At 37.3% G+C, this 22,175-nt stretch overlaps 1 protein-coding gene across 3 annotated transcripts in view; it reads left to right on the top strand.

Moving 5' to 3' along the window:
* LOC102685007 (von Willebrand factor D and EGF domain-containing protein) overlaps positions 1-22,175 on the top strand; it is a 72,214-nt gene that overhangs the window by 26,393 nt on the left and 23,646 nt on the right. For all 3 annotated transcript variants that reach the window (XM_015358660.2, XM_015358659.2, XM_069196556.1), the window contains exons 10-17: positions 3,248-3,524; positions 4,531-4,745; positions 5,343-6,319; positions 12,482-12,618; positions 13,638-13,799; positions 16,071-16,175; positions 17,100-17,214; positions 21,187-21,437. In XM_015358660.2, coding sequence (XP_015214146.2) covers positions 3,248-3,524; positions 4,531-4,745; positions 5,343-6,319; positions 12,482-12,618; positions 13,638-13,799; positions 16,071-16,175; positions 17,100-17,214; positions 21,187-21,437 — 2,239 coding nt within the window. The remainder of the gene's footprint in view (positions 1-3,247; positions 3,525-4,530; positions 4,746-5,342; positions 6,320-12,481; positions 12,619-13,637; positions 13,800-16,070; positions 16,176-17,099; positions 17,215-21,186; positions 21,438-22,175) is intronic.

Raw genomic sequence — 22,175 nt, 5'->3', positions numbered from 1 at the left:
GTACAGCCTGGAATCATGCATTTGCTGTTTCAATATCTTAGTAATGTTTGTCTGTGAGACTGGCTTGTTAATTATATCTTCTTCTATGAATGTATAAACAAACAAGTGTACGGGTTAGTAAGAGCTCATTAACAGAGAAGTAATTCAGAGTAACATCTGAGTCATATATTTCAACAGAAAATGGATGTTAGGAATGAAAATTTGTCATCTGAATTCTAATATTGATTCTTATAAATCTAAAACTGGATTAATTTTAACAAGTATGAAATATTAATTTACACAATTTCTGTGAAAAATATTTGTTTTTTTAACTAGTCTGTTCAGCCCCCCGACACACTCAACAAGGACTAAGTAATACATGAGAAGGTTTTTTAACAGTGTAATTATTCATACAGCTCTCTGGTAACATTTTGAAACTTGACTCTTTCTGCAGCCTTTGAAGACTTGTGTTTTTTTTTCCTACTGTAAGTTTGAATGGACGTTTCTCAAGCCTTTATGACATTTGAATACAGAAAACAAGAGGGAATGCTGCATAAATGTTTCATCACTGATTGAATTTCCTCTGCTTTTCTTTCTGGATATTATTATTGACTGTTTTCAGAAAGAAGGGATCTTTCTACAGATGCAATAATAGACCAAAAAAAATGACATTTGAAAAGCACTTGTGGAGCATCAGAGAAAAGAGAAAAGGTTCTATCATTTAGCTTCCCTCACTGTAGGTCAATATTACAATGCAAAGAGATCGCTGACCCTTGGGTTCTTATCTCAGTTAAACAAATATGAGCTTTTGATTATTATATTTTTGTTAATACCATGAGATCGACCTATGTCAGATTTCTATAACAGATTTTAAAAAAATCGAGCAACATTTCATGCCATATATCTGTAAAACTTGAGTATAAGTCTTTCTAAACACCCTGTCATTTTGTTTGTTTCTGCAAGGAAAACTTGATTGGGCTGAGCACTGTGACTTTTATCTTTTGTTTCGGCTAAGCTTAGATTCTAAAGGGAGAGTAATACTGTACCTTCAGATCAAGTCATTCTGAAGTATTAATGTATTTTCTAAAATATATACACAGGATCAAAAACAGAAGTCATAACTGCAAATGGCATAATTCACATATATATTATCAGGAAAATAAGAAATTATTTTAGTGAGGTGTACTGACATTTTAAAAAACAGACAAGACATAAGTAAATCCATTATATAGTTTAGCTTATGTCATCACCAGGGCTGACTAACAAGGAGTCCTACTGTGAAAGTCATAGGCCGGTAGTGTTCATGGCCATTATTGGAAGTAATACAAACTTCCAAGAAGGATTGTTGATGTACAGAAAGCTGGATATGTGCAATGTATGACTTACCTCAGGACGTCTTGTAGGATTCTGCCACTTTCCTCTCATAAAGCCTGGATGAGCATGTGAGTGTTCACTGGTATCTGAGCCCTACACGCCACATGTTATCCCAGCTCATCTTATGAATGTTCAGCAGAGCTCGTGTCTGGCAGGTAGGGCTTCCATGACATACAGTATTATACTGTAACTATCACGTTCCTGTCTCACAAAAAAGACCTTCTTTCACTTGCAGCACAAGGATGTGCCCAACATACTGGTAGCACAAAAGCATTATTCTCCTGATATACTGGGCATATTGGCTGAAATACTTCTGTGGCTTTTCTTAATTCTTACCAGGGTTGACTCAGCAGATCACCTTTGTCAAATCATGTCACTCACTCTTGATTGGTTTAGTAATTATGGTCAGTCACTGGTCAGTCATGAATGAGGTGGGACCCAGAGTGTGATCCATGTCAGAGAACCCAAGTGCTAGGCGAGAGGTAGCTGAGTTGGGGAGCCTGCAAACAGCATGCAGGGAATCGCCCAGAGTTGTGCGTTACTGAGACCGGAGGGAGCAAGGATCATACGCTCTGGAGATGGGGAGCAGGCTACTTGGAGACTTCCGAGAAGCCACGCACACAGGCAAATGTGTTCCTGCAGCTAGCAGGGGAACCAGAGCATGGTGCAGGCAAACAGATGAAATATTCCTAGTCCAAGACAGGCAAAGCTTCGTGGCTCCATTCCAGTGACAAAGCACAGGGCTAATCTGGGAGTAGTGATCAAGTTCCATTCCGAGTTCAAAGCAAGAGAGACACACTGTTAACAAAGCCAAGGGCGTGATCCCGGAACATGGCCGGGAAACAAAGCATGGGTCCAAGAACAAGCAAGGTGTGATGTTTTCAGGGTTTACTGGGTAACAACTAACTGGGATCTCAACGTTGTACTACCAGAGAAGACAATGTTGCATGGCAGGCAAAATTACATCTGTAATGAGAAGAAAAACTGCGGAAAAACAAAAAAGCGCCACTCGCAGGGTCAGAAGGAGGCTCAGCGTTCTGCCACGGATGTCAGAAGGGACGAACCGTGGAATGGCAGGAGAGCGGAAAAAGAACTTATGCGTAGCGGCGGAACGGGGGTTTAGCCCGGGCTCAGCAGTTCAGGAGACGTATAGAAACCAATGGACTCAGGCAGTAGATGTGGGGCGACCTGGATGTTAGGTGGTTCTTAGGACATCCGAATGTCAATGCTGAGCGAAGAGGAATGAGTGACCTGGAAATATATAGCCCCAGAGAGAGACACCGGAAGGAGAGCAAAGCACAGGAAACTAGGGACAGGACAGAGTAGGACCGCCCTCTGGCTGCAGAGGGTGTGATAGTGGCTTTGAAATGCTGTGATGAATTCAAACACTGCATTTGGTCCTGCTATTGACACCAGTTAAGAGGAGACTCTTCGCCTTGTTATATCCCTCTCAATTGTAAATAGGCATCTAAAAATAATCCTGTTTTGTGGATTTCGTGGTTGCATGGGGAATACATTGTTATAGAAAAGGTTAAAATAATGAATGTATCAGTGTTAATAGCGCACGGCCTGCTTCCAGAGTGTTGACAGGGTCCCATCTGAGTGAAGTTACCTGCGGTTGCCTTAGGGTAATGATGGATTTTAGTGCCTCTAACCACACTGATCGGCAATGACTCAATTACAGGGTGTGGTTTTCACGTGTTTGCAGTTATGAATGATGGCCCTCTCTTGAGAATACCTGTCTGTTGCCCTAGACTAAATCATATTTACCAGTTCTTTTAATTTTTTTATTGGAATTAGTTAAACTTTCATTTTTCTTATCAAAGGAGAACATCGGGCTTGTCATTGCATTTAATTTGGTCTGAAGATGTCACATCACATGTCCTCTTTGCAGGCGCTATGACAACTACAAGACAGGAACATTTGTGCTGTACAGAAGTTTGGCCCGTGAGTTTGAAGTTCAGGCCCGCCAGTGGGACTGTGGGAGTCGCCATTATGCTGTGTCCTGTAACTGTGGAGTGGTGGCAAGAGAAGGCAATGACATCGTGGTTTTCGACATGTGCAATGGACAGCTGCAAGAGAGCAGGCCTCACCTGTCAGTGAAGAGGGCAGGTGCAGCCGCGTCCGACAAAATCAAGATCCTGGAGGCTCATCAGGGGAAAAAAATAACTGTATGTACTTAGCTGAAGATTGTATAGATATATAGTACTAAGATGTATTTCAGAAAAACATGACTGAAGCTTATAAAAGAGGTCTATGTGAAAGCTACGTGGTAGTTACCCATTTTAATTTTTTTTTCAAATAATCGGATAAATGCAGAAACAAAGATCACATTCTGAAATGTCACAACTAATAGCACAGTATTTTTTCTATTATCATTGATCTTACCTGACTAGTCCCTTTCACAGTAGCCATAACTTAGATCACTGAGGTTAATGAAAGTTGGTCATAATCTTTTTATGTAGGAGTTTACAAATAAGTTTTGATGAGGAGATAATTTATTTTTGTGTACATATATTACAGTACATATCCATTCAAAGCAAACATGGAGTAAGTTACCAGTTAAATGCCCAGGACATTGTAAAATGTGTTACTTATGGTGTCCTTATTAAACCCATAAGAAGCTTGACATCATTGCACCAAAAACATTTTAAATGATATCTGTGTTTTGCTGATTTGTTATAGGGATAAATATTGAGAAACATTTTCAACATAGATTTTTTCTGAATCTTTGACAGTTATAATGAAAGATGTTGAAGGCATTTTAAAGTTATCAGCATTTACCTAAAACTAAAGTTTTATGTCCAGAGGTGTCAAACATGAACACATATGGTGCAGTACTAGTTATAGCCTTATTGTACATAGATTTTGTGGTTTTAAATCATGGACATTTTACGTGTAAAGTTCAGAGAGAAATGCAGCTTTCATAGCTATGGAATTAATATTTGCAATTCTCAACTTTGAAGATATTTCTTTGGTAATCAATATGAAAAGTTTATTTTAATGAACTATTAAAATAACTATTTATTTTTAATAATGTGCCGCATTATTATTGCTTGTGAAAAACATGGCATGCTTACAATGATGGGTATTGTGTTTAGTTCCATTGATAGATATTCTTTACACTGCGTGTTTCCAATTGCTATACACATGCTATCTTTGTGTTCCCGTGTCCAGATTGTCTTCCCCTCTGGTGCCTTTGTCCGGTCAGATGTGAGTGACTGGGGCATGAGCCTGTCACTGAGAGCTCCCAGCCTGGACTTCAACAATACCAGAGGCCTGTGTGGCATCTTTGACAGAAATAGTCAGAATGACTTCCACAGTATTCATGGCACTACATTCCCAGGTTCACATAGAAGTAAATACCCTGAGGAATTCATAGAGGAATGGAGGTAATTGACTCTCATAAGTAATAAAAGTGAGTTTGGGTACACAGTAGGAAATCACAAATCATCGCATCTAAAAAGATCCACAGCAATAGGAAGTAGTGAATTGCTGGTCACCCGTTGCTGTCTGACCTTCTGATGGAGTTGTGTCTTTGAGTTTAAGCTGCCAAGAGGAAGACATCATGAAAAACACAGAAACTATTTGTCTAAGATTAAGAACAAAACCTTGTGTAATAGCAGGCTGTGCTAGCAGTTTGCAGAGCAAACACTCCTATTTGTTTGTATTGCTCTTTTGTTTATGTGAAGTTCTGGAGAATCTGAAAAAGCAGGAGATGTTAAGAGCAGTGATGGAATTGCTATCAAAAGTGGAGCAGTAAGGTTTCATTTTGAGCATAAAATCATATGTATACTATTAAAAACTATTATTGTTTTTTTTTTACCAGCTATAAGCTATCAATATGAAATATTAACAATAAAATGAGTAACTGAAAATCTGCCATTTGTAGAATCCTGAAACAATGGATGAGATGTCTCTATATTTATGTTAGAAGCTCATGTAGTGGCTTACTTTTTGAAATCTAATTCACGTTGTGCTTTTGTCAGGATACCGCCTGGGGAGAGCTTATTTGACATGATGCCACAAGCTGTTGAAGCAGAGATAAAGAAAAATTTCTGCAAGTGTCAGAAGGAAAACAGCATGTCTCTCCATGCCGTGAACACAACAGCTGGTCTAAATGACCGCTCACCTGTAGCATCCTGCTTCTCTAATGATAATGTGGATTACACATCAGTCTTTCCCTCTCTCGATGTTACCTCAGAGTACATCTTTAGCCCTAACAGGGAGCGTAGCCTCAAGAAGCGTGGGACACTGCAGACTGTGAAAGAGCCTGGGAACCAAATGCAGGTCCCTGAAAGTCAAAAGAGTCAAGGTGAACTTTTAACCCCAAAGGTTGACAGCCTAGATTTTTCTTCCGAGAAGGCTCAGCTGTACTTCAAAAGAGACTTCAAACAATCAGCGACAATCAGCAGTGCTCAGGAAAATCAAACATTCAGCAGACAGAGGAGACAAGGCTATCAGGAGCATTTGCCAATCTTCACATTCCAAAGTCTGAGCCAAGCAGATTTGCAGGGCCTCACATATTTCTTTCCAGAGGATCACTTATCACAGAGCCGGCCTGAGGTGCAGCCGTTGTGGCCGACTCCCAGTGGTCTGACATCTGTTAAAGCCTTAGAAATCTGCCAGGAAGTCCTTGGCAACTCCACCATCGGTGTTGTTTGTAAAGACCTCCTGGGAAGAAGACTAGAGGAGGCCATTGACATGTGCATTTCAGACCTGCAGCTGAAAGATGACCTTGCATGGGAAGCTGGCATGTTACCTTTTCTCGAAAATGAGTGCGAAAGAAGGGTTCTGGAGAACAGGACGAGAAAATCCCAGATCTCAGGGCATTACACAGGCCATCCGGAAGAAATCATCACTGCACTGAGGTGCCCTAATTTCTGCAGTGGAAATGGACATTGCACTGAATGGGGCTGCAAGTGTTTCTTTGGCCACACTTTTCATGACTGCAGTCTTACTATTAGTAAGTATTAAAGGCCTTTCTATCCTTCTACACTGACAGTTGTGATTGAAATCTTATTCCTAACAATATCACTTAATTGTTCTAGTTGTTTAAAAAAGCTACATAACAGAATATTGCTTCTAAACACATTTTGCCCTTTAGTGATTTATATCAGTATGAACATATTATATCAAGAAATGTACTGTACTGTATATCCAAGACCTTGCTGTTACAGTGGTGATATTAGTGCATGGCTAACAGTAGTGCAACTGTACAGTATATTTCTGATTTAGATGAATAGGGATATGCTACAGAAACTTTATTAAACAACATATGTGGTGTCACTGCTTTTGTGTGCCATGGATCAAGACTTTATGGGATACCAATTGCTTGGCTGAAGGTCCTTTTATTTTTAAATACTTAATTCAATTAAACCCATTTTTTAGTATAACACATCATAAGACCATAACTGCCATTTCTATGTAATTATCTGTAGAAGCAAAGCCAAATACTACTTTTTCATGCTGTCACATTTGTGTATACTATGTAATGTCCCACAGCATGTTTTCTGTCTTGAGAGGAAACAGATGTGATAATATATTGTTCTTCACAGGTTCTAACTTTAGTTAGAATTTAGCTTCTTGTGGAAGTTGTAATTCAGGTTGAACAAATCTGGCTCTCAGCCCAATGAATTCAATCATCTGCTTATTAGCATTAAATAAAGTGGAAACAAGCTCTGAGCTTGCATCCTTTTCAAGGTGTTAACTGCCTGAGGTGCATCTCTGCTGACTATAGTTTAACACATATCAAAGATGAGATTAACACTACTGTAGCTTTGAGTTTGGTTTATCATTGTGTTCTCATGTATGACCTTTCTATGGTTTATGATTTATGCAAGCTACTGTATATAGAGATCAGAACTGGGGACTGAACAAGAGGCACATGCATAAATCTGCATAATACCTTAACACATCAGAAGCTAACAGTGATTTCAATTTTCTGGCTAGGTTTGGCAGAGATCTCTGTTAAATCGCCAAAAGGACGTTAGTGTCTCTTTCTTTGCATGTTTCTGTATTTTAAATTATATCTGTATTAAACTTGCTTTCACTACAAAATATTTTTCATTTTCTCAGTACTGCATGGCTTGTATGGCTAATATTGATTCAAGTATACAGAACAGTCCTAGTGCTGATTTCTGTCTGGTAGCACCACCTATTGATATATCCAAATACATCAATGTTTTGAAACCTACAGGAAGAGAAATAAACATTTTTAAAGTTAATTTTCTAATGTGCAGAATGATTAATTGATTTAGTTATTCTATGTGTACTGTAATCTCCCTGGTACAAGGGATGCATGAAATATACAAATATATGACCACACTGAAGAGTGAAAAGAAAGAACAGAAAAGAGAAGCCTCCACAACCTGAGGAAGGTTCCTCAGCTGAATCATTGTGTTTATATTATTATATAATTTTTTAATAATATGCAATTATTTTTTCTATAAAAACCCAGTCTAGAGGACAAACTATATAAACTATAGTGGACTATAATTTTTAGGGTGATATACAGTATATATGTCACCCTGTCACTCTATAGTTAAACACTGTACTGTATACAGTATCACCCTATAACTGTATAGTGGATGTGACAGTGTCTGGCAGGGCATTATGCTGGAGCCTAGCACAGCAGGCAAAGGTCACTGGGCAGAACTATAGCCAGTCCATTGCACAGTGAACACATACAGTACATATACAGGCTACCATTAACCTACTGTGTCTAGCTTCTTTTTAGAAAGAAACCAGAGCACTGAGGGAAAATCCATATGAGCATGTTGAGAACACACAAACTCAGTTTGAACCTAGGACCCAAGAGCTGTGAGGTGGCAGCGCTAACTGCAATGCCACCATGTGGCTTCCTTGAAAATTAGTGGCCCAAATTTACAGACATCTTGTTATCAAAATTCTAAGGAAAATATGGCTAATGCAGCCATTGTACTATTGAAAAACCGCCTCAGTAGCAACCAAGGGCTTGTGGCCATTTGCAATTCTGTATGACTTCTTACTGAGAAGGACATGTTTGAATCTGTAGAATGTGTAACATGTCCTTCGATCTCAGAGCAAATGCAGGTATCATTGTTTTTTATCATCAGACAGCAAGACATCTCTCTCTACTGTCTGATAGTAGAAAACTGTGTGCTGGCTTGTAGAGATATGGAAATGTGATGGTCAAACATCAGCAGCTTTGGGGCCTTCCTTGTAAATACATAGAAACCCTCTTCACAGCTTCACAGGCATTTATCTGCGTATAGTTAAAACCCTAACACATATAGGTCAGCACTTTAAACTCTGTGGGAAAGGAAACTGTGATAGGAGGCAGATCTTGTTACAGTGCTTAATGGTGTAAAGAAGTGAGACACGGAATGCATGGAAAATGTTACAGGGAGTGAGGCTGAGAATTACAATTGCAGCCTCTTTTCACTATCTGCCTCCCAGCAGCCCTGATTCTTTAAATGAGAAGCTGGTGAGGAGACTCTGTGTCTTCATATCAGATGCCGCTTTTCTTGAAGGTCTGTTCCACCATTCCTACTCTTTCTCTTTTTTTTTCTGGGGATAAAAACTTCTGAATGAAGGTTTCTTTCAAAACGTCAGTGTTTCACGATTTAACAGGAAAAGGTGGTTTGAAGTGTGTGAAGCATGCAATTTCCTGACTGTGGCGCAACATTATAGAATGAAAAAGTTACCCCTGGCATTGGTTAGCCTCATTCTCACACAGCTGCCCAGCACTGGACAAAGGTCTCTGAAAATCCCTATATTAGAAATTAGGTTGGATGGCAATGGTTATTTGGGAAAATATGAAAACAATGAAAATTATTTTGTTCATCTGACAAATGAGGGGTTATGCAATTTCATTTGGATGCCATATTCTTCATCAGAGAGGAAACTGTTTTTGGTTATTTATTTCCTAGATGCCCTTGGCTGTCACATTAAAAACCCAACAGTCATTATGTGCATGTATTCTGTCTCACCTTGGAACAGAGGTGGGGAAACAATACTTGCCTCTTGTGAAATACCACACAGTGATGTTCTGGAGAGCACTGCTTTATGACCCTGGTTTGATGATATGACTTGACTCAGATGTTCTCACTGCTTGAGCAGAAAGTTCTGTTTTTTATTTCCTTTTGTTATTGAACACATGTGCTCTAAGTCTGCCTTTTACATTTATTTTAATAGGGAGATGCACTTAGAATACAAATAACACTTAGAGTAAGAATAACAATGAGGACACTTTACTGTTGTAGAAAATGGAAATGTTTAAAAGAAGTATAATGATATCCTTGACAACTTTAAAACTACTTACATTTACAATAACGCTGACATCACTTCATTTAAGTCATGCATGGAAGTAATTGCCTCTTTAATCTTTTTCTTTGTATAGGATATTGCAGAATAAATTAGGAGTTTTATGTCAATTTAAAGCCATTGAAGAACATATCCAGCAAAATATGCCTATGAAAATCCTATAATCCTGTGTATTATTTATGTCAGGTGGATAGCTGCGTCAGCATGCGTAGGCTGCAAAGGAACAAGTAATAGGTTTATTCCATGCTGGGTAAATGGAATAAACTATTTTTTTCAGCATGGAATAAACCTATTACTTATTATTTATGTCGTCTTGTTGATTTTAAATTTAGCCACTTTGACTAATCTGCATATGGTGTTAATTTTTATGGTGTTATTGACCAAGTGCACAAGGAGGAGAGGAAAACAACTCCCAGTGGGAGTGAAGAAACCTCCGTGGAACAGGCCTGATTGTTGCTCCCCCTCCAGGCAATGAGTTCATGGTTCATCAATCATAACAATCTCTGTAAAGCTTTGGATCCCTGCTGTCCTATGTCTACCATCAGGGGTAGCTGAATAAAGTAGCTGAGGTTCTGTGGATCTGCCATCTTGGATTCAGTTTTCCAGGTTCTGATGTCGCATACCATAGAGACCTGCATGATCAATGTTGGATCCTAGTTCTGGGGTCTGAGCAATAGGAGTAACTGTGTTACAGTAACTGGGTGGAAGATCATAGTTTCAGGTGAATACAATTATATCACCCAATCTGAAAGTTGGCAGCTCTTTCAAGAAATTCCTATGAGAAACTAAAGAATTATCCTACATGTTTTGGGAAGTCGTTTTGCAATTTTTGGGTCCTATAGCCAAATGCCCTGCCCCCAGCAGTTGTTTTGGTGATTCTTGGGACTACTAGCTGATTGCCATCCTTAAATTGGAGTGCTCTGCTTGGCGTGTATGTTGTCAGCAGTTCATTTAAATATAGAGGAGACAGACTTTGTAGGTCAGAAGCAATAGTTTGTAGTCTGTTACATTACAAACTGGAAGCTATTGTAAAAAATCTAAAGTTGGAGTTCTATGCTCCATTTGTTTTTGTTTTGTTAAGTGATATGCAGCAGCATTTTGAAGAAACCGAAGTCTGGATGAGGTGCAGATAGTAGCCCATTAGAATTGTCCATTATTGATATACAGTAACAAATGTGTTTAGCAGTTTTGGAAATATTTCTAAGATAGAGAAAAACTGTTTTAGACAAGTTTTTTATGTGTGAATCAAAAAGGAGTTATTGATAAAACTGTATGCCTATATTACTGTACATATTGAGGCATTGGGGCTGAACCTACCGTAGAGCCATCTATGTGCAGATGGGTCAGGCCAAGTTCTTGTTTCCTGAATTTCAGACAAGTGATCCAATCTTTAATATCAGTAAGGCAGGAGAATAAATTATTTATAATGACATGGATTTCCAGAACCAAGCACTCAAGATGTATTATTTTTTCATCAACATAGGATACCCCACCCATGTTACCGATAGGGCCCTCACCCGGGTCAAAAACCGCCCTCGGATCATCAACTCGACCAGTATCTCCCGGTTTCACAACCGCATTCCTTTGTTGCTTCCCTACCACTCTAACACACTTTCTATCCCCAGGACCATTATTAACAACTACTCCATTTTACAGGGCAATTCCCCCATCGGTGCCCTTTTTTCTGACCGCTCAATCATCTCTTACCACCAACCACCCAGTGTACGTAAACTTCTGGATCAAAGCTCCCTTGACTGCACTCGGCAATCATCCCCACCAGGCACCTTCCCTTGCAAAAGAGTTTGCTGCATCACCTGCAAATACATATCTAACAACATGCTCATTCAGGGCCCCTCGGGTCAATTCCAGATCACCCAGATGACATCCTGTATCTCTAGCAACTTGTTTACTGTATCTCCTACAAAAAATGCCCAGCTATGTACGTTGGGGAAACCAGAAGACTGGGGAGACTAGGAGACCACTTCAGAGAACATGCTAGGGCTGTGAGGATTAAAGATTTCTCCAAGCCCTTAGTTTCTCATTTCACCTCAGACAGCCATGATCACATTGATCTCTCTGTCTCTGTTCTCAAAGAAGGGTTTTTCAACACTCATAGCAGAAAGACAACGAACCTCATCAATTTGTTGTTTGGAAGAGCAATTTGTTACCACGCATTCCCTAAGGTTAGACCACTCAGAAATCAATTTTGATTCAATATTACTTGTTTTTTCTTTTGCATACTAAAATCTACGTAACTGTGAAAAAAAGGCTTCCATGGGTCAAATGATATTTTACTGCACCTGAATCATTCTGACACCCTCCAATTAATGCTCTGAAGCACTTTAAAATATTACATGATTTGCAAAAGGTGAGGAATGATGGAACTGGTTTCCTGTTGGCGCATAGCATCAGAAAATAATTATCTTTTCTGATTGCTGTTCCGCTAATTAAACATGCTTGTTCCTCTGCACAGATGCTTCTCTGGTGAAACATGAGTTCTGTTTTAACCAGCGGCCACATCTGCAGCAGGTAAATTATGTTGGCAATTCAATGAATCAGGTGATTTTTAAGCTCCAGGCTTATATGCAACCTTTACAACCGCATTTTTGTGGCGACACCTGAGTCTTTACAAACTGGCCAGCTGATCCAGTCTATCCTAGCCTAAGGTATGCTCATTTAGGAATAAAAACAAATTTCAATGTTTTTAAAATTAAATGATTTAATTTTTAAACTGCTGTTTAAATATTATATGTGCTATATATAAATGCCTATTGAAAGCTTTTGATTTATTTTAATCATGAAGGAATGTTTTTGATTAAAGGTCAGCCTCCTGAGATAACAGACCTGGAGAACAGTGGCCTCTGTGATATACGAGCTTATGAATGCAACAATATTCGAGCTTTTGGACTGGGCTTCATAGACACCCCAGACCTGCACTGTCAAGTTACTAGATTAATGGTAAGGTCCTTTAAGGCGTGGCATTCATTATATTCATATACTCTGTATCCACTATTTTAAATATTGTAAAACATTTACTGGTCCATACTGAAGCTTTTCCTTTAACATAATGTGCGTAACAATATACATCTGTTTATATGTAGTAATAGCAAAACTCAATCATTTATGCAAAGAAATGGGACATTTTTTGCTGCATGTCCCACTCTATTAATAATAATCCCATATGCACAATAAAGCACATTACCACTGTAGAATTGCATGAGAATTCATAATACAGAAATCTACACATTTGTTACATTAAATCTTTTTAGAATTCTAGAATGAGATTGTACTATTGTTCGTTCTGTAATCTTCTGTGCCTTCCATATGCTCAGTCACATAATTAAGAGTGTATTAAAATATAACTTTCTTTAAACAAATGTAGAATTTTACAAAAAATGAACTCCTAATGAATACTGCAAATATGGATCATACAGGGGTGTCATTACAATAGTTGCACTCTTTCGTGTTTAACAGAATCATGTTTCTGAGGGGATGGTGGTCATTTAAACTGCATTTCTCATTTACAACTATTTAATTCTGCCCCTGTGGTGATATTCAGTACTAAAAAGCATTTTCCATGTCTCAGCAGCTTCCTGGTGGCACATATAGACATTTCGTAGAGAAGCCCTGTGGTGAACCTGTAGTTCACCAGCTTGGTGCAGGCATTTAGTTAGTGTGGGGCACTCATACAGCCTTCAGAGGCTCTGACTTCACTTCAACACTTTACAGGCAGCAAGCTTTCAATTAAAAGTATTCTCTGAACTTTGCAGTGGCACTGCCCTGTTGAATTTCCAGTGCTGCTTCTTGAGGCTTATGTCTGGCAACAATGTCAGACAATCTTGTTGCTCTGAAACGTTCATTTTCCCCTCTGCAAAATAATTTAATGGATTGCATTGGGATATCTGTAAGATTTTTTTTAACTCTTGAGATTATTTACCCATAATGCGCTTTCAATAGATGTTCTTTGTCATACACAGTATACCAACAGTGAGTGGGTACATGGAGGTCGAGAGGTGACAAAAGCTACATTCCTCAGCTCTAAGGCAGTGGACTGTGTGGTTCCTCCTTTGCACAGCATGACCATGGAAACTGTGGACTTTATGGTAGATGACAAGCCTTTTGCGAGATGGGAAATACAGGTAAATATTGTGTTGCTCTAAAGGAGATTTAATTTGGGGGGAATTGGTTCACAAAGTAAAAAAATTGGTAACACAAATGTGGGTTATACTGTATAGCATCAGTCAAACCTAAATCATTTTCCAATATCCCATTTTAGCTTTTCACCCCTTATCACTTACAGTAAATTGCTCTTTTGGCCTGAATAAGATGAATGACAGTAAATGATGACTCCTTTTCTGTGTTCTTGAAAAAAGTTTAATAAAATATGACAATAAAAAACAATAGAAATACCACTATAGTAAACCTGAGTTTTTCTAAATCTACACTTAAATCCCATAAGCCCCAAAACAAGCTATAATATTTTTCTTTATATTTCTTGATGTTGCGGTGGTATTAAAACTTACCTAGCAATGACTGATGTTTGTGAGTCTCACCTTTACAGAGTATAAAATAAGGTTGTTTGTGGAGATGATTACTCACAGTTCTTTTCCCAGGAACCAGTGTTCACTATTAAAGATTTAAGAGGGTCCTTCTCTATTAGAATGTGGACCTCATTGTACTAAAGTAATGGCATAAACAGCACAATCAAAGAATCTTTTTCTGTTCTTTAATTTTCTAGTTCCATTTCTACATGCTTACACTTGCCAGTGGTGTTATCCATTCCACGCTGTCCATTATGGCCTTTATCAGCATTGTAGGTTTATCTCAATGAAGGCGTTATCACCCAGAAGAATTCTGATCTAGAAGGTGACCTCATTATTTGTGAGTGAAGAAGTATTTAATAAAACTAGATAAAATATGAAAGTATTTTTCTTCTTTGCATAGTACTCTCGAGTTTTGAAGTCAAATGTTTAGTTTTTTTTCACTGATAATTTAGTACTTTTAACTAGACTGATGCTATGCTATTAATTTATTTTAAGGGGTACTTACACTTAAAGAAGAAGGTAGATCTTAAATATGTTTGAATCTGGCATTGTTTACCTTACTGCATTGTCTTGAAAAGATCAGTTTACATTCTTCCTTTTAACTAGCAACAGGAGAATCCTGGCAAGCCCTTGCAACATGAGAAAGCAGTAGCCAATAGAATGGTCTTTCTGTGCTTGACACCCTCTTTTGCATCAATACATGCTGCATGTTTATCGAATGTAAACTTGGGCGGCAGAGAGCTTTCCTGATAGTAAAACTCATTAACATAAATCTCAGGGCTGTACTGCAAAAAACTATACAGCATACCTCAAGGTTATCTGAAGGTAAAATCAGACTGCCTTGGAAAAGTGATTATGTGAGCTTTACATTTGCGTCCTGTCTGTGAGACCAATTTCATATCTACTCCTGCTTAATCTGAAAAGCATGTGGACTTGCACGCCATAAAATATTTCCAGTCCATGCATAAAGAAGAAAGATAAATCATCTGCCAGACCTCTGTGTACTGTTGTTGTATGGTTGAATGGTAAATGTATTTTTATGACTTATTTTTCTGTTTCAATTCTTTTATTAATATTGTTGTGCTTTTGCAGCTGGTGACAAAAGAGCATTTCAGTGTCTTGACTTTCAAATGCCTCATTCAAACTCAAGGGTCTTGAATTACTGTATCTCAAACAAACATTAACCCAACTGGTCCAAAAATATTAGAATGTCTTAACAACCATCACTTTTCAGTTAAGGAAGATCCTTAAGCATTAAGAGTTTAACACATTACTTTATTGATCATGACATTTATGGATTTTCTTTATAAAGTACAACAATAGATCATTACATCTTTCTCTTATTGTCCAATTGAAAAATTAAAAGAATAAGTGCTAGCACCTATTCTTATTGTATCTCGATAGCTTCTACTGCAGATCCCAGTTTTGAATTTTGTATATTCGATGCTATTCTTTTTAATTGCATATAATTTACATTTTTGTTTATTGGACAACATATTTTCTAAAAACACCATCATGCTTTGATAATTACCTTTGTGATATTATCAGAATATCTTATTATATCATTTTATATTATCGTTATTTCTGTTTCTTTTATATTTTAATAGAACTTTAAATCACACTTGGATGACTTTCTATAATTCCATCCAAATTACCTGTTTGTTTCTGTCATGTTTTATGGGTTGCATTTTGAGTATTTAGTGGCTGTTAGTTTGCCCTGAATAATGTACAAATGTGTCCTTTTTCATAAGCAGCTCAGCTCAGCTCGGTATGTATCGAATATCCAAGCTTAACCTTCTACTGTACACTGTGTTTGTATGGAAATTCTGACCTCAATACAAGGTTTTTCTGTTGTTGTCTTTTTAGATAACTAATGATGGTTCCTTGTACAGCGACCCTAAGGTTTTGACTTTATATGATGGTGTGTGCCAAGTCTGCGAGTCCTCTCTCAATGGGCTTTGTAAGTTAAAGGTAATTTAAAAGGGATAAGATAAAACCACTGGCTGTTTTTGCCCTTTCATGTTAGAAGGATTGTGCATACAATATACAGTAAGTGTGTCTTGTTTGTCTTTTGTCTGTTTCAGGATCACACTAAACATGTATATCACATTAAAACTGTAACTGCTGCATTCCATTTCCTAAGGGATGTCAAAGGCAATAGTGCAGTGAAGCTGCTGGTATCGGTTTCTCATCCCTTGTTCCAGGGTGGCCTTAGAATCAAACTAAATGTCTTGCTAGCTATTACAGGAAGGGGCTTGCACTACTAAGCATGAAAGCAGTGTAGAGAAAAGCATGTGAAAAACTGGACTTTGTTGTCAAAGCTGTTGTCTTACAGCTGCATACCAAATGACATAAGTGTTTCAGAGCATCTGTTTGTACTTGCCAGAATACAGTATGTACATATAGCATATGAGCAACTGAGGAAAGCAAAAAAAAAAAGCCATTTCCTGTTTCACTAAAAAAACATCAGTTCTAAAGATTTTAACAGGTCCCTTGGTTACAGTCTGTTTATAAAACACAAAAGGCTGAAGATGCTTTTTGGTACAAGTCATTCAGCCAGGGAGCTTAAACAAGAGGATGAGGCCTCTGCACTTGTTCCCAGCCCAGATGATCTTTGGATCAATATTAACTGAATCTGGAGCAGTATTTTGTTGTTGTTCATACATGTTTTTTATCACTGGTATTTTTCCAGAAGAAATCAAAGAGAGAGGTATTATTCATAGAATGAGAAAGAGAAAACCCAAAACCTGTCCTGGCCTAATCATTCCTGTAGATTATTACCCTATTTTCCTATCTTCCGATGAAGAAGTTGTGTCCCAAAGCTCTTAGGTGATTGTAAGGGGTGAGTCCCTGTTATTTTGAATGTTTGTGAACAACCTCTTTCCTTCCCTGCAGGAGAAAACCTGCAACATTGATGGGTTGTGTTTTGTGGAAGGGGATTCCAGTCCCAGCAGCCCTTGCCTGCGGTGTGACCCCAGAAGTTCAAAGTTCACATGGTCTGTAAATGAAAGTAAGGCAACTTTATTGTCTCCTTGTCTCCCCGCAGTTCCTGATCCCAAGGGCTACTTGTGTCTTCTCTTTTGTTATTCTGGCTTTGGAAGTCAGATGCATTTCTCCTCAGTTTGCAAAAATCAGCTGTTTGGATCCCAAAAGTTCAGAATCGATTAAAAGATTTATACAGAATTGTCATTACCCTTTGGGAAACTGTAATTTACAATTAGTTTTTACTGTAGAATGAGTGTTTTTTGTGACAGTCCAAGATTATGAAGCAATATGTTTGCAAAGAACATGAATAAATACGTCAAAGATTTTTTATAGTTAAAATAGACAGAATCTGATAGAATACAGTATGACCCCCAAGGCACAAACTCAGTTTTCCTGCTTTTAGCATCATTTCTTGAATAATCTAAATAGCGACCATTTAAAGTGATTTCCTAAATGAGTTTTCCATATGTAATAATAAATCTTAATGGTTCAGTTTCTTTTTAGAAGCTTGTACATAAAGGCAAAGTACACACATGAATTTTAATATACTTCACTTCATGTATTAACTGCTCACTACAAAAATATAATTTTATTTCATAGTAAAATGTGTGAATTAAAATAATATGTGTCTATTTATCATTGCTCTGTACAGCATAATTATTATTAGTATTATTACAAAGGTTATTAATATTTAATATAAAATTATTTTTGTATTTTATGTATCCTGATTAATATATTTAAATATAATTGTAGAAGCTGAAATGTATATAAATCTTTTTTTATATATTTATGCTTAACAACAATCTCTGTGATAAACTGCAGTATGTGTTAGGCAGCCAGTTATCAAATTTCACAGTGCCTGGAATAATGAATTATTTCTGACTGAGAAATAGCTCCTAGCATCATGGGATGTCATCAATAGAGTTGACACAACAAAGTCTTGTTTGTAATGAATAAAAAGATGAAAAACAGTATGAAAATGCATTGCAGCTGTTAAGACGTCTTGTGTTTTTGCAATACTGTTATAATAATTTGTTTCTCTTTTTGTCTCTAAATAAGATGCTTGATTTCACTGTAGCTGCTTGTTTTCTCAGCCTGTACACAATTGATGATGTCAGCTATGCCAATAGTGTCTCTTTTTCTCTAATGAAAGCCTTTGACAAGTTTTGAATGCCATGTGAACAACATTCATTAAACTGAATGCACTTAAAAAGCTACAAAGCAATTCAGCCACACATAAATCCAGGCCAAGATTAAGAAAGGTAGAGTTAGTGCACATCTGGCTCTTTATTGGGAATTGTAATGTACTGTAGACTGGACTCACTTTGATTGTAAACTATAGCAAATAACTGATACAGTAAAATATAAATGATATATTTTAAATATATAAAAATATAATTCTGTGGATATTTCTTCCATTAGCTAACAGGGTGGTTTGAACAATTAAAAATAAATGTGTTTTTACTCTGGCACTAAATGGCAAGACGAATTTAAATAAAGATCCCTTAGGATACCTTGATATTTTTGTTAAACACTGCATCATTTTAATGTTCCACATTCATGTTTTGAATACTTGCCTCCTAGTCATACTAAGTAGTTTCCTCTATTTTTCATCAGCTGCTTTCTGGGGTGTCTCAGTCACCTCGCATCTTATTCTGCGCACAGTAATAATTCTCATTCCCTATCACCAATGTGGTGCAGCTTGGGAACAACTGGCATTGTTGTATCTCATCTGTCTCTGACATATCAGGGCTGTCAGGGTGTATTTGTTGTTTATTATCTCCGTGCTATACCAGGTATTTCTGTTGTAATCACTGCTGCTCTGATTCTTCTTAAGTTTTAATAATTTTATTTATCCAGGTAAGTTAATGATTTTGATTAATAATTGGATTTTTCTTATATATTTTGTATATGTATATGATGGAGAAAGCGCAAGCAGATCATTAGGTATAATATGTATGATTCATGTAGGACCTGACACCATTATGGCAACAGTGTTTACAGTAACTTATGTATCATGTATTAATAGTGCCTCATAAATATGATAATAACCTAAAATCCCTGTAGATTAAAATCAATATGGTGTATTGTTTGAACACACATTCTGTAACATATAATTGTTAGGGTTGTACTGTGTGTGTTTTCATTTTTTTTCTAACTGTTTGTAACGTCATTAAAAATCTTGCTATTATTTTGAGATCTTAACCACAGTGTGACCATGTTTCCTGTATTGTGCTTAAGTTCTGAATTGGTTTATATGTACAGGCATGTGTGTTGGTTGGATAATAGAGCCAGGTCACTAGTACTACTGTACATAGTCAGTTTCTCTGATAGCTTTATATTTTGGCTTGAGTTTCAATACACTTCAAAAATATTTTACTCAGTACTATATTTCAAATAATATATTTTTTCCACAAACCATATTTATATATTTTCTGATGATAGTCACAGTGCAATATTTATTTATCCTCACATGATCTAACATTCAACATCCATTCATGACAAGGTACAGTATGTAAACCTTTAGATTCATTACATGGGGAACAGCAAAGACTGCAACTACATGTTTCCTGTAACATGGATTAGTTCAGTTTCGAGGACCTTTGGCCCATTCCTGCTTGCAGAACTCCTCTGTGACATTTGAGGGCTGCCATACATGCATGCCTGTTACAATATTTCGATGGGATTTAGGTTGGTAAAACATGGCATTCCTTTGGTATTCTGTGGTATGCTGGCTTGCGTCATTGTCCCGCTATTAAACCCATTTTGAGTCCAGCTTCAGGTCCCCCATGGATGGCCTGACATTCTCCTCTAGAATTTTCTGCTACAATGTAGAACCCATGGTTGTGTTTATCAAGACATGCCTTCAAGGTCCAGAGGCTGCAAAGCAGCTCCAAACCTTCACACTCCCTCTACAACGATGGAAGTTCTTCAGTTCATAAACTATATTTGATTTGTGCCAAAGATTATGTTTTTCATTAATGCCAAAGAGTTCTACCTTTGACTCATCTGTTAAGAGGATATTATTTCAAATGCTCTGTGGATTATGTTTGTGCTTTTTGGCAAACATTAGACAGATGGTAACATTCTTTTAGGAGAGCAGTGGTTTTCTCCATGTTATCCTTTAATTAACAGCTTTCTGGTTTAATCAGTTTGTGATAGTTGACAGTCACATTAACATAGGCAAGAGTGGCCTGTGGTTCCTTGGATGTTACTTTCAGTGTTTTTGTAACTTCCTTGATGACTTTCTGGTTTGTTTCTGGAGAGACTTTGGTTGGACTACCACCCCTCTGAAATGGTTTTGTAACCCTTTTCATGCTGATGAGCATCAATATCTCTTTTTCAGATGTCCTCAAAGACTTCCTTTGATTGTGGCATGACTTGTTTCCACACACTTGTATCGTGAAGACCAAACTAACAATGTTTATGATCTTTATACTGTGTGTGTCCTTCCAACCTCAGTCCCCAAGATCTGTTTTTTTAAACACCTGATTCTAGTTATCCCCTTAATCAAGCTAATTTAACTTACTTTTTCACATCCCCTGTACCCAAATTACTCATTGTTTGTTTAATTCAAACATAATTTTGTTTTAAAAAAATAGACTTGGTTACTATAAACCCTATTGTGTATTTACATAATAAAGAGTAGTTTTGATGCAAGAAGGCTATTGTGGTAAAACTATTAAATTTCTAGTACTGTATGTTCTTGGCATTGTAGCTTCTGCAATCTGTAGTTTATTATATTTAATTATTTCTTTGTGTGATGTGTGTTCTCCAACACTAGTTTCCTAATGTGAATATTTATTACAGATCTGCCCGTGTTCATTTCACACTCATTGCATTGCACTTGAGCATCTATAGGAGCAGCATATAGTCTGAGCTGTGAGACTGAACTTTCCCATTTAGGCAATCAGATATACTTTGGTAATATGAAGATGAAAGTTTTGTTTTTTTCTTGAGGCTGGTCTACAATGTTTCATCTCTTTCTTCTTCTTAGACAATCAGCCCCCTGTGCTGCAGGAACCAACTGGCAAACTGCAGACATTCTCTGGCGAGAATTTCATCTACCAGTTCTCAGCAGTGGACCCTGAGGGCTCTGCCATGCTGTTCCTGCTGGAGTCAGGCCCACAGGATGCGTCTCTCTCTCCAGCAGGTCTTCTCATCTGGAAAGTCCATTCAGAAGAAGCCCAAACCTTTGAATTTACAGTATCAGATGAATGTAACGCACAAAACAGATATACAGTGGAGGTAAAAGCAGAGTGTGTTTTATATATCTCCTTATGGAAAACTTTCTATATGGCTGGCAGCCTGGTTTTTCGCCCCACACTGAAAAATAGTTGCTTTGTTACGTTAATCATTAGGACATCATAGTACTGAACTGAAAAACAAAAAACTTTTCTCCATTTTTCTTTTTAAAACTAATTTTAAATGGTCTTTAATTTTATTTTTAATTTTTCAGATATCCTTCATATATCAATATAAGAAATGAAAATTGGAAAACTGCAGGAGTTTCTACCCGCTTTCCAAAAACATGCTGCTTAGGCTAACTGGTGTCTCTAAGTAATCTGTGTGTTTGTATATTTGCCCTGGGATGGACTGGCATCGTGTCCGTGCTGAATGCATGACTTGTGTTTTATGCCTCTGTAATAGGAAGAACAAGTGGCTTTCACCTTTAATTAGAATAAATACACATATTTTCATATGTGCATTTATGTTATTTTTTTTGTAACTGATTTTTTAAATTGCATACATTGTATAGTTTACCTCCAGGTACACCATACTGTATCTTTGATCATTTGCACAAGTATACATCCTCCTTAAGAATGTGTTTTGTTGCATGTTTTTGTACCTGTCCTGAGTATCTCTGAGTGCTTTAGTACCAAGGTATATTGAAGTGACTAGAACATAATTTGTTTGACTGTATTTGCAGATTTAATTGTACTGGTATTTGATGAATGCCAATAGATGTAGTATAGTGTTATACTG

The sequence above is a fragment of the Lepisosteus oculatus genome, chromosome 12, assembly GCF_040954835.1.
Source record: "Lepisosteus oculatus isolate fLepOcu1 chromosome 12, fLepOcu1.hap2, whole genome shotgun sequence".
Taxonomy (NCBI): Eukaryota; Metazoa; Chordata; class Actinopteri; order Semionotiformes; family Lepisosteidae; genus Lepisosteus; species Lepisosteus oculatus.
The sequence above is the reverse complement of the archived record's forward strand: the minus strand, read 5'-3'. Positions and strand labels throughout refer to the sequence as shown.